This window comes from Selaginella moellendorffii, unplaced genomic scaffold, assembly GCF_000143415.4.
Source record: "Selaginella moellendorffii unplaced genomic scaffold, v1.0 SELMOscaffold_36, whole genome shotgun sequence".
NCBI classification, from domain to species: domain Eukaryota; kingdom Viridiplantae; phylum Streptophyta; class Lycopodiopsida; order Selaginellales; family Selaginellaceae; genus Selaginella; species Selaginella moellendorffii.
The window spans coordinates 1395961-1411327 of NW_003314297.1; the positions used below are offsets into that span (position 1 = coordinate 1395961).

General features: G+C 51.3%; 5 protein-coding genes across 10 annotated transcripts; 2 read left to right on the forward strand and 3 right to left on the reverse strand.

Annotated features, from left to right (window-relative positions):
* Nucleotides 1-657: 657 nt before the first annotated feature.
* LOC112349145 lies at nt 658-3282 on the reverse strand. Its single transcript, XM_024682953.1, has 6 exons — nt 3269-3282; nt 2679-2748; nt 1954-2411; nt 1639-1869; nt 1461-1554; nt 658-1399 (listed from the first exon to the last, which is right to left on the reverse strand). The coding sequence occupies exons 1-4, from the start codon at nt 3280-3282 to the stop codon at nt 1662-1664; spliced, it is 750 nt and encodes a 249-aa protein (XP_024538721.1). The 3' UTR covers nt 658-1399; nt 1461-1554; nt 1639-1661.
* LOC9653071 (L-aspartate oxidase, chloroplastic) lies at nt 2931-5701 on the reverse strand. Of its 2 annotated transcripts, XR_002993309.1 has the most exons (8): nt 5622-5701; nt 5108-5564; nt 4804-5046; nt 4698-4754; nt 4566-4646; nt 4456-4517; nt 3269-4404; nt 2931-3208 (listed from the first exon to the last, which is right to left on the reverse strand). XR_002993309.1 is itself a non-coding variant. In XM_024683114.1 (7 exons), exons 1-7 carry the CDS (start codon nt 5651-5653, stop codon nt 3336-3338), a joined length of 2001 nt encoding a protein of 666 aa, XP_024538882.1. In that variant the 5' UTR covers nt 5654-5701; the 3' UTR covers nt 2931-3335. The 2 variants fall into 2 exon arrangements, 1 of the variants encoding a protein (XP_024538882.1); XM_024683114.1 differs by having other exon boundaries at nt 2931-4404.
* Nucleotides 5702-5888: 187 nt separating this feature from the next.
* On the reverse strand, nt 5889-8298 carry LOC9653299 (histone-lysine N-methyltransferase SUVR4). 3 transcript variants are annotated; one of them, XM_024683117.1, is made up of 13 exons: nt 8194-8291; nt 8070-8142; nt 7991-8014; nt 7820-7927; nt 7657-7752; nt 7581-7604; nt 7499-7522; nt 7389-7442; nt 6796-7316; nt 6459-6727; nt 6330-6396; nt 6216-6266; nt 5889-6165 (listed from the first exon to the last, which is right to left on the reverse strand). In XM_024683117.1, exons 1-13 carry the CDS (start codon nt 8284-8286, stop codon nt 6073-6075), a joined length of 1497 nt encoding a protein of 498 aa, XP_024538885.1. In that variant the 5' UTR covers nt 8287-8291; the 3' UTR covers nt 5889-6072. The 3 variants fall into 3 exon arrangements, with proteins under 3 accessions (XP_024538885.1, XP_024538886.1, XP_024538884.1); XM_024683118.1 differs by having other exon boundaries at nt 8070-8298; XM_024683116.1 differs by having other exon boundaries at nt 7499-7519; nt 8070-8291.
* On the forward strand, nt 8277-9481 carry LOC112349187 (probable RNA-binding protein EIF1AD). 3 transcript variants are annotated; one of them, XR_002993310.1, is made up of 6 exons: nt 8277-8436; nt 8489-8564; nt 8617-8743; nt 8803-9013; nt 9078-9130; nt 9422-9481. XR_002993310.1 is itself a non-coding variant. In XM_024683119.1 (5 exons), the coding sequence occupies exons 1-4, from the start codon at nt 8317-8319 to the stop codon at nt 8996-8998; spliced, it is 519 nt and encodes a 172-aa protein (XP_024538887.1). In that variant the 5' UTR covers nt 8277-8316; the 3' UTR covers nt 8999-9013; nt 9078-9477. The 3 variants fall into 3 exon arrangements, 1 of the variants encoding a protein (XP_024538887.1); XR_002993311.1 differs by having other exon boundaries at nt 9083-9130; XM_024683119.1 differs by having other exon boundaries at nt 9078-9477.
* Nucleotides 9482-9856: 375 nt separating this feature from the next.
* On the forward strand, nt 9857-11101 carry LOC9653300 (extensin-2). The gene is made up of 2 exons (XM_002978049.2): nt 9857-9929; nt 10000-11101. Exons 1-2 carry the CDS (start codon nt 9857-9859, stop codon nt 11070-11072), a joined length of 1146 nt encoding a protein of 381 aa, XP_002978095.2. The 3' UTR covers nt 11073-11101.
* Nucleotides 11102-15367: the final 4266 nt, after the last annotated feature.

Here is a 15367-nt window from a genome sequence, read left to right on the forward strand (position 1 = left end):
CGTTAGGTATTAGCGCGGCGGCCAGCGAGCAATGACGGTATGCGCTCGCTCGAGGCCAAAAGAATCTTGCATTGACTGGTGGTGTGTCGTGATTCGCCAATTCCAGCGGTCACAGCCAGTTGTGTTCTTCCTTGCTTGCCTTTTTTCCTTCTTCTTGCTTGAATCTTTCTTCGTGTGGCCGCCGTGCATGGATCGCAATCCCGCAATCCTGAAATATCGACTTCTTGTGCCAGATTGCGAGCGCCGCGAGGAATGTGGGTCGGGCGCCTGGGATTTCAATGGAGAAGGAGCGATCTTTCCGTCGCCGATCGAGCCGGTGAGTGTCGCAGCTCTTTGTTGAGTGAGGGAAGCAAGAAAGGAGGGAGAGAGATAGATCGCAGTGATTTTCTCTCGAGGGGGGATAGATCGCGCTGGGAGGAGACGAAGAGATGGCTCTTTCTATTTATTTCGGAGAGGAAGAGTTAGCGCAGTCCTAGTTGGAGGGAAGAGAGTGGGTATCGCTAACGCTATGCCTTTGGAGCCTCTTCCAGAGAGCATGAAAATTTTCACGCCGCCGGTCAATGCAGCCAGCCTTGTGGAAAGCTTTGGTGGTTTAAAGCCCGCAAGTAGGTCGAGTGAAAAGGACGTGCTTGTAAAAAAGCGAGGGGGGGACGAGGATAGAACAGGACTAGTCGTGGAGTCACTGGGATCATATAACACAAAGGCCAAGGATAAACTCACGGGAACTTCTTCCTCGCCGAGCGTCTACCACCACCACCACCACTCGAGCTTCTTGCGGAGAAGAGCAGTGGAAAGTAGTAGCGGCGGTGCTGCTGGAACATCATCTCTGGAGGTGGAGGAGGACGACGAGGAAGAGGAGTGCCGACGGGTCGTGAGGATCTTTCCTCCACCGCTGCCATCGCTGGCGAGGAAGGGGCCGTCGCAGTTCCCGTGCCAGATGCCGCTGGTGGCGCTTCACCCGATCAGGAGTCACGGCCGGTTCGTGCTCCAGGAGCTCAAGGTCCCCAAGCAGCTCATGTTCCGGCCCATCCGGACGAAAGGCAGGCTCATCTTGCAGCTCAAGTATGACGAGGACGAGGATGGCGAGGCGGAGCACGGGTTGATCGGGGGTGGTGGTGGTGGTGGCGAATCCAGCAGCGGAAGCTTTGGAAGTTCTGATATCTCCGATGCCGCTATCAAAAGCCTGTCGTCCACTTCGAGCGATTCGTCGTCACTGCTGTCTACAGGCCCGGGTTCTTCGTCGATCATACCTCCAGCTACGAGCCCGACTTCTCCGTCGCTCGTCTCAGCCCCGGCTCCAGCTACAGCTCCAGTTCCAGCTCCGCCGCCCCAAATCATCGACGTTTTCTGTCAAGGCCCGTGTGGCGGGCGAAAGATGGTCGTTGAAAGCGCCGCGGGGCTGGAACAGGGAACAAAGGCGTGACGAGGTACTGGATTTACGTACGTAAAAAGTTTCGTACCTATCTCCTCTTTCGTCATGCCGCTCGCTTATCATCTCTTTTCACTTTTGTTCGTTTTGGATAACAAAAACTGCTGCTTCGAGCTTATTGAAATCTGCACAAGCCAAGAGCACAGCTAAATCGGAGAAGCGGACATTCCTGCTGGATTTGAGCGAGCAAATGGAAACAAGCCACATACCGGAAGAGTGGAGTAAAATGTCGTCACGAGGTAAAGTTGCATGGAGATGGGGACGTCAGCACGACGTGTGCAGTCGTCGTCCCCGTGTCTTCGCGCATAAAATCCCCGCGAATATGCGCCCGAATCATTCCCCATTCAAAATAACCCGCTCGTGTCGGGCCCGTCTCTTTCTGTTCTTCGTGGGCCTTGGCTATGGACGCGGAGGACGATCCTGTGGATCCAGAGCCGGCTCTATAGCAAAAAAAAGAAGAGAGAAAGAGGAAAAGATTAGAGAGAAAGGAGAGAGAGAGAGAAGAAAGAAATTCACGATGTTACCCAGCTCGTCGTTTCCTCCCGTCTATCAGCAGGACGAGGGAGGAGGCTTCGATCCCACCAAGTCGGACAGGTACTGGGAATCCCCGGCCACCGTCTCTGTTGTCGACGATGATCTTCGGAGCTGCAACCAAATGCCGTTCAAGAACGAGTTCCAGGAGCTCCTGCCGGTTCCAAACGGGGGCAGCGGCAGCGGCATCTTCACTCCCGGTTCCCACCACCAACACCAGCTCTTGCAACCACAGCTCCAGTTTGGAGACGAGCAGGCCGCTCCCTTTGGCTCGATCAACGAGGCCCAGGCGAAGCAGGAGATGCTGGCTTACCAGGCCCTGTGCCAAGCCGAGCTCATGAGGTCGGAGAAGACGCCCCACCGGACGCAATTCCAGAGGGAGAACCACATCCTGGCCGAGAGGCAGCGGCGCGAGGAGATGAACGAGAAGTTCACGGCGCTCAAAGCGTTGCTGCCAAAGTCAACCAAGGTAAAGCCGTGAGCTAATTATTCTCTAACGAACATCTACTCAGTTGCTTTACCCGCGTCTCAGAAAGACAAGGCGTCCATCGTTGGCGAGACAATCAACTACGTTCTTGAGCTGGAGAAGAAGCTCAAGGAGCTGCAGTCGACGGCCAACAGCAAGACTTCCCACCGTCACAAGAGACGAGCACTGCCAGCAGAAGCAAATCCCGAGAGGAGAATAGCAACGTCGTCAAACGCAGATCAAGGAGAGAACCTGAGCGTAAGCATTTACTTCCGTCTCGATCACTAACGCCGTGCTTAAGAAGTTTGCGTTCAGGTGAAGCCTGCAGACATTGAGCTACAGTCAATAGGAGGACAAGCGATAATCAAGATGGTTTGCATGCGAAGTCCAGGACTTGCCTTACGAATTCTGGCGACCCTCGAGAGCTGCCAAGCGCAGGTGATCCAGTCGAACATTGCAACTCTAGGAAGCCATGCCATTCTCTTCTTCACTGTTGAGGTAATATTGATCGAGAATATGATTTCGTACCTCTATTTTTCTTTTCGTTAATTCAGCTCAGCTCGAGCAATACCAGCACCGAGGAGTTGATCGCAACTCTAGAGCTCGCAGCTAGTCGCAGGGAGTAAAATACCACAATTTTCAGACCATTTGTAGCTTCCAGTGTATTCCATCTACATAAATTCTCCTGGAGGGAGACTTGATAGCACCTTGCTTGCTTTGTGTTCTTGCTCATTCAGATGATTGACACAACAATGAATTATCGTGATTGACAAAAGTTTCTCCTGGAATAGAAACTCAGTGTCAAAAACAAATTGATTGTCAATATCTACAGACAGACATACCACTTATTTCCCATCCCGCGGCAATAAGTATCACATCTTGCTGTAACTGACGACCTTCCAGAGAGTTTCAAGCCTGAACAGGTGTTTTCGGCTGGAACTCTTGCGTTGTCTTTACTGCTCTCGAAGACACAGAGCCCGTACTCAATCTGTGTACCAGCCCAGAGTTCCAGTACGCCGGGATTAAGACCGTAGGTAGCCTCCTGCTCTCCACCAAGTCTGGATAATCGGTGGTGTAATGTAGGCCCCGACTCTCACGTCTTGACAGTGCACTTCTAACAACGACGCGAGCGACACATATCAAGTTCCGCATCTCACAGACCTCCAGGTCCACCATATTTGGCTTCCACCCGTGCCTGAATAAATGGTCCTGCCATGAAGTTTCTAGCTCTTCCAGCCGTCGCTGTGCGATCTCCAGCCGTTCCGTGGACCTCACTATGCCTACGAAGTTCCACATTATCTGCTGCAGCGACTTTCTCTGAACGGCCGTGAACTTTCTGATCTCTTCCAACTGACTGTCTTCGAGGATAGCTGTCGACTCCAGCGGACGGGTCCATTCACGAGCCTCGTCCACTGCCCTGTATGATCCCTGTACCCGTTGAAAGTGATCATTTGACGGGTTGACGGCTCGTTGAGCGAACACAAGCGCTTCCAGCAGAGAGTTGCTTGCTAGCCTGTTGGCCCCGTGCAAGCCCGTGCATGTAACCTCGCCTGCTGCGTACAATCCTTCTATGGAGGTCTGACCGGACAATCCTGTTTGGATTCCACCGCACATATAGTGCGCGGCTGGTACGACTGGTATTGGTTCCTTTGTGATGTCTAGTCCACACTTCAAGCATTCCCGCGCGATGTTTGGAAAGTGGCCGAGAACCTCGCCCGCAGGCTTGTGGCTGATGTCGAGGTAGACAAATTTCTCGTTGTTCTTCTTGAGTTGATCGTCGATGCTCCGAGCCACCACATCCCTCGGGGCCAACTCCCCTCGGGCGTCATACAGAGGCATGAATCTTTCCCTGGCCATGTTAAAGAGCTTTCCTCCTGCACCTCGGACAGCTTCGGTGATGAGAAAAGCATTCTCACGTGACTTTGGCTTGATCGGTAGACCGTCGTCAGCCAAGGCGGTTGGATGGAACTGCACGAATCTGCGATTTGACTGGTTAGAGAACATTTGAGGACAAAGAAGAAAAACATACTCCATGTTAGAAATCACTGCCTGCGCACGATGCCCCATAGCGACTCCATCACCGGTTGCAACCTGCGACATAGAACGCGTAAGTTGTGAAGAGTACAGCATTTAGATTACCAGTGGATTGGTAGTACTAGGATAAATGTGACCCGCCCCTCCAGTAGCCAGCAGAGTCACAGCTGAAATAAATCGAACCACCTGAACAGAGCGTGATCAGCTTTGGATGAAAGAACTCGCTAGACTCCTCACCTCTTTGGTTCTGACATTCAAAGTATCCAAGCCGTGACACGTGATTGTGTTGCCATCCTGTAAAGTTGTCTCAGTCACAGTACAAAGAAATAGTTGACCAACAAACCTCGTGTGTGAGAAGGTCCAGAGCAAAATGATGCTCAAAGATTGAGATGGAGGCATTGTTTTTGACAGCGGTGAGCAACGCACGCTCAATCTCCCTCCCAGTCATATCAGCGGTGTGAACTATCCGGTGATGGGAGTGGCCACCTTCTCTTGCAAGATGGAGCTGGCCATCTTCGCTATGATCAAAAGAAGCTCCAAAGGCCATGAGCTCTTTTACACGCTCGGGGCCCTCCCTGCACACTACCTGTCATTCGTAGAAACGACGTGTCTACCAAAACGCTGATTGACAACTAAGATGAACTTACCTCCACTGTTTCTTCGTCACAAAGAAAGGCCCCAGCCACGATTGTATCTCTCATATGATTCTCCACTGAATCGGACGGGTCTAGAACAGCACTGACTCCCCCTTGGGCATATCTCGTATTGCTCTCCTGTGGCTCCGACTTGGTGATGATAGCCACCGATCCAAACTTCGCAACGTCCAACGCATACCGAAGGCCAGCAACACCGCTCCCAATCACCAAGAAGTCGAAATATTTCGTCGAGCTTCCATCCAGACGTGTTCTTGAATGGCGGCCATTCTGGTGTGAGGAAATCCTCCCATTTGCGGCAGCCTTGATTGTAAGGAAGCGATTCGAGGCTTGACACAGCGCCAAAGAGGCATCCACCGATCGAAAACTCGACAAGCCGGGAGCGAAATACGCCGAGAAGCTGGCCCCTCGCAAGCAGGGAGCTCCAAAATCCATGGGAGAGTGAGACGATCTGCCAAGATAAAGGGATCAGCAATCCCGAGACCACCGGAACGCTCGATCAAGGTACCTGATTCCAGCGCACAGCTGCACAGACGCCATCTCCCAGCTGCGATCGCTCGCTCAAACCCTAGGCGCTAGACTCGGCGCCTTCTCTCTTCTTCCGCCCACTCTTAAGCAAAGGGATGGCGCGGCCCTATTTATATGAAATCCATCGATTAAAGAAATTTCCTTGAGCGCGAACAACGCACGGCACCCATTTTAAAACTCTCCCCTTGCACACCGGTCCTCTGCGCCGTCGATCCGCGCGACGAGGTTCCATTCCGGAATGTGGCCATGGCGATTCAAAGAGGTCGAAGCTTCCGACCGTGGATGAAATTCCGTGGAAGGATCAACGGCCCTTTAAAAAAGCGTTTGACTAGCTCCAAAAAGCACGCTGATTCAATGGCGGGCGCGAGCCACTAGAGCCTAGTGGCGCCGGCGCCCGCCACGTCAGCACTCTCTTATTGGGCAAGAATATTCTACTCCCTAGTGTCTTTACATTCTCGACTGCCACACTTGCACCTGAAAGCTTTGATGGGGTGGTTTTCGTCCGCAAAGTCGAGCTGATAGTCCTGTTTAAAAGAAGTTAAGATAGTTCTCTCCTTTTTTGTTTCTCACTCACCCATGTAAGTTCTTCCATGGCACTCACAGCGTGCTTGGTGAAGAGCGCAATCTAAAGATCAAGTCTGAGCAAAGAATCTCGAAGAGAAAACCGAAAAGAGATTGAAAAACTTACGTGGTAGAAGTGTCGATCGGGACACTCGATTTCGACAGGAATGTCGATGAGATTGGCATCTCCACACCTGGAGGAAACAACGTTGATACGAAAGATCGAGCGCTGGAAAGAAACGAGAGACGACAGTACCTGTGATTGATAAACCTGGCAACGTTTCCATAGTGTGTGCAGTCGAGGCACAAGAGGTGGTCGTCTTCCAGAATCCGCTCGGTGCAAACGTCGGAATCGAGATAGATTGGATAGAAATGCCTGGATTGCTTGAGAAAACGCTCCTCGTTCCTTTCGTCCAGCTCCGTGTTCGTGAGTATCTCCCCAATATACTCGCAGACGAACGCTCCCATGGGAAGATCTTCCGTGGTCCTCACTCCCCATCCTTTTCCAGTTGGAGTCCAAAACACCTGCGAAGAACAACAAAGTTCACTTAGAACCGAAACAAAGTTCACGTAGAACCAAAACTGAAGGGTACCTCGAGCTTGTATCTCACTCCTTGCTGAACGATTCGATTCCCACAGAGCTTCTTGTGGCACGTACACTTGACCCAGCACTCCTTGATGAACCGGCGAACGATGTGTCCTCGGCATTTCTCGGTCGAGCCCCGCGCCACCTCCATGGGACACTCTTTCTCGCACGTAACTCTCCGGCACGCCTCGTCACCCTGGGTCTCCCGGACGGCCTGCCTCAAAAGCTCCTTTTTGACGCAGCCATCCTCGTTGTACGCAAACTCGCCGCCGGTCTCTCGCGCGCAGTGGCACGGCCACTTCTTCTTGAGGCAGTTCCCGAAGCAAGCCGTGCAGCAGTTGTCCTGCTCGATCTTGCACAGCCGGATTTCGATTTTGGCCTTCTCGTACGCGACGGCCACGGCGGTGTAGGTGAAGTCCTCCGGCAAACTCTCGTCGCCGCCTGGAGCTCGCACGAACGGTATCGGGACGGACTCCGCGCCCTTCGCGATGTCGTTCGGATCGTGCCTTTGCTTCTTTTTATATCGGACTGGAGCACAAGAGAAGAAGCTTCGTCTGTCAGTGCAAGTTCTCGAGTTTTGGTGTAAGAAAAACGACTCACCCGAGCTTTCTCCCGTGTTGATTACTTCCAAAGCTTGCGGGACGCTAGGAACTCCTGCGAAAACAGCGAAAGTTTTCATAGTGAAAAGGAAAAGACCATTTGGAACTTACCCAATGTCAAGTTTCTCGCGGCTGCTGAAACAAGCACGGAGCTGAGGAAACGAGAAACAGGAACGTATCCAAAGAAATTTACCTGGTGTATTCTTGCTGGAGGAGACTGGAAAACGAGTAGATCGGAATGTAGAGGAAATGAAAACGTAGACACAAACCTGTTTTTACCAACTTGCCGGAGCTTTTCGGCTCGGCCGATCTCGGCGAGTTTTTCTTGTCCGCTTCGCATTGCAGGCGCAATTTTTTCACGCATGCTACAGGATATAGTCATTAGTTCTAGAGAATGAAAAAGAACAAAGAAAAGACTAATGGAAAGTTTACCTGAAACGTGCTTGTTACTCTTCTCCAACGCTTCGTTATTCCTTCCCAACGGAATGAGAAACTCGTCAAGGCCTTTCCTCTTGACGCTGGGAGACGAGCTCGGACCAGCTGCGGATCGATATAGATCCAAAACGAAATTGAAAACGAAGGAAAGATATGAGATGAAATTACCAGTTTCCACAACTGCATTGCCTCCTGGATCAAAAACTAGATAAGAAACGAAGGAAGATCGAAGAAGAAACGAGAATACCATCATCCACAAGCTCCATCACAAGAACTTCGAAGTTGTTCTCCTCAATGTGAGTCCAGCTCCCCTCGTAGACCTGGAAATCCACCGATGACCGCGAAAAGAATCCAAAAAAGAAGGATCTCACTCGCAGCAGCCTCCCAAGCACATCGAGCACCAGGCTTCTCTCAAAACCCAGCTCGGCCATTTTGCTACAGGCAGCGTCTTTTTTCTCCTCCATCGCTAAACCCATTTTAGGGTTTGAGTGAGGATGAGCGGCCGGCGCAGGGGAATGCGGCAGGCGCTGGATTCGGGGAGCTGCGTCGATCCTCGCGCGAGCGGCTTGTCAATCATGCGCGTTGTGGCGCTGCGCGGATCTAATCTCGTGGAGGTACTTTGGAATCTAAGGTGCGCTCTCGATTTGCTCACTAATGCTACAGTAGGTTGAAGATGAGAAGCTCGAGAGGACGCTGTGCTTGCTTCCTGCCAAGTTCAGCAAATCTCTGTGGATTAAACGAGGTAAGCTTTGGAGGATCCAGACCGGCATTTTGATTCTTTGCTTGTTCTCTAGGGAACTACGTTTTAGTGGAGGAATCAGATCGCCAAAAGCTGCTCGACGCAAATGCCAAAGTGACAGGAATAATCTCGCAGGTTCTTTACAGGGATCACGTCAAAGAACTCCAAAAGACCGGGTGCTGGTAAGTGATTCGATCAAAGTTGCCAGGATGTCTCGCTCAAAAGCCAATTTTTTTTCCAGGCCTAAAGGCTTTCAGCTCACTGAACCAAAGGGTTGTTCTCAGCCAGCTTCGACCAACAAGGACCTGCAAGTAGAACCAGCTTCCGGAAATTCTAGTGATGAAGAGGATGATTTGCCAGCTCTGGAGCAGAACACAAACCGATCCAGAGGCGGGACCTTGTACTTGTCATCTTCGGAAAGTGACGAAGACTTGTGACAAAGATCTTCCTCGGTACTTGAAGTTCCTCACCAAAGTTCACTTTTTTCTCTGTAGAATTCACTCGTTTCACTTTTAGGACAGAGGAACTCTGGAGAGCGATCAAGGATTTTGTTCGAGACTCGGCTCCCGGTAAGTTTTTTTTACTTCGATCAATCAATCGCTTCGAGAGCTGTTTGGACCAAGGCCTAGTGATTATCAGAAAGAACGGAGATAAGATGGAGTCGACTTGTCGAAGCTCGCAGCAGCGGTAAAAACTCTGTTGTGGCTCCAAGTCAATTCCGCGCGACAAAAAACAAGAGAAGAGTGAAAAAACTCAGCTAAACGTATGACAATGAAGGCCTCCAAACAGACTCGAAGCATATCCCGCGCTAGATCCTCTGAGCTGAGCTGACTTACACTCACCCCTCTGATGTATAACAGCCCAGCAATTAAGCTAATTTAAAGGCGGACGAGGAGTCTTTCGAGCGTGCGTTAAATGCATCGTGTTTATATATTGTATTCTTCTCACTAGTTTTTTTTTGTTTTTCCTCTGTGACCATCCATCGATCCAAAGGAAAAAAACAACTTTGCGCTTCCAAAGTCTTCCAATTTCTCTGTGAAGTTCCAGAGCCGATTTTAATGGCGCTTCTCAGAAGTTGGTAGCCAGATGAAGTCCAGCCAGGGAGAGAGAAGAATCTGCCGCGAATCTCCGCGCGAAAACTCCGTATAAATACTTGGGCCATGCCTTCGTCTTGTTCTCAGATTGGAGCTTCTTTCTGGCGCCGAGCGTAAGCGCACTTCGCTTTGTTTGATCGAGAGGTGTGCTTATTGCTTTGCGCTTGTTTCCTTGTTGCTAGATCGATCGGCCCCGGCGCGATGGCTTCCAATGCAGCAGCGGGATTGCTCGTCCTCTTGGTGGCGCTCATCGCTTCGATCGCCAATGCTGATGGTAAGGAAGAACCATCGTCCTTTTTTGTTTCATCTTTGCGAGATTTCCTTTGATCGGTGACTTCGATCAGGTGGTCGCAAGCTAATGAAGAGCCAGGTGGAGCAGTACTACGACACTCCATCCCCGGTTTATCCCTCGCCATCCCCGGTTTATCAAAGCCCCAGTCCGGTATACAAGTCTCCTCCATCCCCAGTTTATTCATCGCCTTCTCCAGTCTACAGTCCACCACCATCTCCAGTTTATTCTTCTCCTTCTCCAGTCTACAGCCCGCCACCATCTCCAGTTTATTCCTCACCATCTCCAGTTTATCACAGTCCCCCTCCTGTTTATTCCTCGCCATCTCCAGTTTATCACAGCCCCCCACCATCTCCAGTTTATTCATCGCCATCCCCGGTTTACAAGCCCTCTCCATCTCCATCCCCGGTTTACAAGCCATCTCCATCTCCATCCCCAGTTTACAAGCCATCTCCATCTCCAGTTTATCACAGCCCTCCTCCGGTCTACTCCTCGCCATCCCCGGTTTATAAGCCATCGCCTTCCCCAGTTTACCACAGTCCACCTCCAGTCTATTCCTCTCCATCACCCGTGTATCACAGCCCACCTCCGGTTTACTCGTCTCCATCGCCTGTGTATCACAGCCCACCTCCGGTTTACACTTCTCCATCTCCGGTTTATCACAGCCCATCTCCAGTTTACGCTTCTCCATCTCCTGTATATCACAGTCCCTCTCCAGTGTATCAATCACCATCGCCAGTATACTCCTCGCCATCTCCAGTTTACAAGTCGCCACCATCCCCAGTATATTCTTCTCCATCCCCGGTTTACAGGTCGCCACCCTCGCCTGTATATTCATCTCCATCCCCAGTTTACAGGTCGCCACCTTCTCCGGTGTACTCGTCTCCGGCGCCAGTTTACAGATCGCCACCATCGCCGGTATATTCGTCCCCGTCTCCGGTCTATTCGCCGCCACCATCGCCAGTTTATTCACCACCACCATCGCCGGTATACTCATCGCCATCGCCAGTCTACAAATCGTCACCGCCTCCGGTGTACTCGTCACCGTCGCCAGTGTACAAGCCCCCGACGCCGCCGCCGGTTTATTCGTCTCCATCGCCGGTTTATTCTTCGCCACCTCCCTACTGAAGGATGCTTAGAATGTAAAGTTTCCATTCTCTGAAATTTCAATGAGCATTGTTTTCGGAAATATTGGTTTCCATTCTCCTAGAACAGTATGGGTTAACGTTTGAGCCGGAGAGGTTTTTCTTCGGCGATGAGAGATCTTTCGCTTCAATTTAAGCTCTTCGCGTATGGTTTCCTGGACTCCGCGGATCGAGCAGAACAGCACCACCTTCATTCTTCTTTTTAGCTCTGGAGTTTCTCCAGCTAGATCTAAGTTCAATCCTACAGAAACTACTCTCCATCAACATATGCCGCACCTCCGCGCAGGATGATTTCACATATGATGTCAAAACGGCCGCGGGTATTTAATCGACAATCGCAAAGACGGTGCTAGATCTGAAATTTAAAACAATGTGCGAAATCAGCTACTGAGAATCTTTAGCATAGCGGTATATTCGCTTGAACCATAGACCCGCCGCATGGTTTTGAGCGAGGCATGCTGGCTCTCGGCGTCGATGGTATGTTCGATCCAAGGCTTCTTCGTTTCCTGCCCTGCATGAATCCTCTAGAAAATTGTCAGCACTGCTTCGACAAATCTCGGCTCTTGGCACTCCACCAGGCCGGGAAAGCTCTGGCCGCCCTGTTCTAACCTCGACATTCGCTGGGAAGGGCAATCGAAAGAAGAAAGCTTCTTTCCCGGATCACTCCCAGCTCCGGCGCATTCTACTGCGCGATCTAGAGGATCACGGCCGAGTGATCTGTGGCACGCTCCATTCCGCGTCAGGGGCGTGATGACCGTGCTCGAATCGGAGGAATGCGAGAGCTTGGCGCTGAGGGTTGCCATCTACGACGAAGATCCGGCATGGCGCAGGAAATATGCCTCTGGGAAGAAAGGGGCCGTACTTCAAGCGCGGCGCCGACGGTGTTCTCTTCGTTCGCGTCGACAATCCCAGGTCCATTCAAGAGATCTCGAGCTTTGCTTGCGGTGACGATGATGCCCCCGCGAGTGACAGCGCTTCTTCTCCGCCAGGGAAGGACTACCCCGCCGCCAACTCTCTCAAGACCGAAGGGAATCACTTCTTCGGCCTCAAGAACTGGAACAAGGCCATCGATCTTTACTCCCAGTGCGTGAAGAGGTGTGAGGCAGCGCTGGCGCGAGGATCCATCGCTGGCGACGCGGAGAACGCCCTCAAGGTAGAAGTTTTGCTGCCGGCGCTCTCCAATCGTGCCGAGGCTTTCCTGAAGCTCGAGGACTTCGAGCACGCTCTGGTGGATTCAAACAAAGCGCGATGGTGGGCATATGAAGAGCACGCATCGCAAGGCGCAGGCACTGGAAGGCTTGCAAGAGTTTGAGAAGGCTGTGAGAAGGCGCTCGAGCTCTCTCCCTGGTCGTCGGCCGACCTCGCTCCATGCTTCGTGCATGCAAGGCTTGCGACCAGCAGAGCAAGACTGGGGAGTTCGAGATCGATGGTTTTTTCCAGAAGAAAGATCCGGCACCGAAATGCAGCGATTTCGTTGGGCCCGTGGACCTGATCGCTGCGGATGTCGACGACAGTGGACGTGGTGTTGGGCTTTTTGCGACCAAGGACGTGAAAGTTGGCGAGCTTCTGGTCGTGAGCAACGCTCTTGCTACTGGGTACTACGGCACTCTTGCGTGAGCAACGTTTCTCTGGTTCAAGTTGGAGACGCCATGTTTGCTCACGCCGCTCGGGACATCAAGGCCGGGGAGGAGCTCTTTCTCAGCTCCTTCAACACCTTGCAGCCTCTCGGGCGTCGGCAGGCCTTTGCAAGCGGCCTGGGATTCGCGTGCCGCTGCAAGCGGTGCCTGTTCGACAGCTCTCTCGAGATGCTTCTTCGGGACGTGGAGGATCGTTTCGAGGACGTTGTTCCTATGATCTAGGTCTGTTCAATCAGGACTGCTGCTGGAGATTTCACTCTGGCGCTGGAGAAGAAGCTCCAGCTGGTCGATGCTGATGAAGAGAAGTGCTGGCTGCGAGCTTCTTACACGCTTTCGTACCTCACTGCGGCTGTCAACTTGGAGCTCCTGGTGAACTCTCCCGAGAGGATTTGCAGTGGCGAGGAGCTGCTGAAGTTCATCGAGACGACTTGCCCCGGCCACTCCGTGATGCTGGAATTCATGGCGAAGAAGGTTGGAACGATGATGTTTGGGAGGGGCGTAAAGCAAGGGCGGGCTTCTGGATAAGGAGCTTGTGATGCGAGTTCACAGGGCGGCTTTTGGTAGCAGGAAGTGCGATCTCAAGGGCGTGCTGAAGATCTGGTACAACCAGTGTGAGATGGTACGTTCGTTTCTAAGTTTTCACTTCGCTCTCATGTAACCAGTTTGTGTTGCAGACTCCAAGCACTTTCGTTTGAAAGTTTCGTGACAACGAGTTCGTTCGATCTTATATGGTGTGGAATTTGGATTTCTAACTAAGGATTTTTTATTTACTCTTCTCTTTGCAGATCCAAGCACTCTTCGTGTTTTTTGTCTTCGATCTTATGCTTTCAATGTAAAGATATATCTATTTTGTCATGGTGTGATTCAATCTATGGTGAGTGAGCTTGTTTGGGAGAGGTGTGAAGCATGCCAACGGATGCAAAGGCGGGCTCCTTGACAAGGAGTTTGTGATATGAGGTCAAAAGGCGGCTTTTGGTAGCAGGCCGATCTCAAGGATGTGGTGAAGATCTGGTACAACCAGTGGGATGGTACGTTCGTTCCTATGTTTTCACTTCGTTTTTTCGTTTGTTTTTTGAAAGTTACTTTATTGGTTCCTCGCCAATGGGCTTGTCGCGATGTGGCAAATCAGAACGAGGAAATGCTGGTGGTCGGGAGTTTGACGATTGCTCGCTACAGAGGGCAAGCTCAGGAAAATATGGGGAATTTCTTAACGCGGCGTGCTGGCAAGAACAAGGATTTGCGGTATTTCTCCTTCCTGTTTCTCAGGGTGAGGTTGAGCTCCGGGCGGAAGAGTCTAGCCCGACGACGCGATTGAGGAAGCGAAGAATCCGTCCAGGAGATGCAAGGAAGACTGCGAGTGACAAGGACGCGCCGGATGAGGGAGGAAACAGCTATGCCGCGATCAACGAAGCCAAGGAGGAGCTCAAGGACAACTGACCATCTCGAATGCCAGCGATGTGGAAAAATCTCGAGAAGGGATCTAAGGAAGCGAGTGAGTTATAATCATTTGAACCTTCGACCTTGTGGTTAGCTAAGTTATTGATAAAGGTTCCGCTCCTCTGTGTCATGGTCTTGGCATCGTTTCCTGGAGGGTCTTGTGCTCCGTTGCTCCTGGAGTTCGTTGATGATGAAGACTTCCATGATTTGTGCTCGTGCGTTTGTCGTCGGCAATCCATGTTGGTGAGGTACCGCTAGCGGTGTTGCAAGTCCAGGGGCGGCTAGTAGTTGGGTGTTCCAGTCAGTGCAGAGGTGCATACTTCATGGAACTTTGGTTGGTTGTGCCTAATTCGAGTGGCTCCCTGTTCCGTATCATGCAATTGTTCTCTTGTTGTGCCATACATCTCGTCCGGGTTGATCTCCTGTGTATAAGTGGTACTTGGTTTTGGCTTTCCTGTTGTTGATCCACTCGATCAAGGTTGTGTCTAAAGGTCAGTGTTTTCCTTGAAGCTCTTGAGCAAGTGGTCGAGATTGTGTCCAAATCTGGTCATCCATCTGACTACGTCGTGCCACCCTCCTGTCCCGTGTTGTTGATCCAGTTGTTTGGAGTCCTCAATGGCAAGTCCGCAAGCTTTCCTCCTCGTAGGAACCAGTTCTTCTGCACACCAACACACTCTGCTGCGTCTTTCAGACTCGATTCACGCTGGGTCTGCTGTGAGCGCCGGGAAACCGGCACACGCACCCCCACCCCCTCGCTGGGTGTCCAAACAGTGAAGATAGAGGATAGTTCGGCTCCATGCCGTGGTCTCTATGGGCAAAAGGCCAGCTTTGGTCCCCACCGTAAAGCACCACTGTTGTGCGGTAGTATACCTTTTTGGCTTCCCGGCAAGTGGTGACAGTTCTAGTGTAGAGCTTGTTCCACTGCCCTTCGTGCTGCCTAGCTAGGGAAATTGTCCATCAAATGTAATTCCATGCTTCTTTCCTGCGTTTTGCATAAAGCAACTTACATTGGTAATAACAGTGAGATTTTGCCATTGCAAGATACATTAGAGCATCAACAATATTTTGATAGTTTTAGGATTTCTCCCCCTAACTTTAGAAAAAAATTCTTCACAGTGTTGACATAACGAAGAGATAAATTGAGAAAAATACATGTATTCTATTGATGCAGAATAAACTTTCATGATAATCTATTGTAATGTAT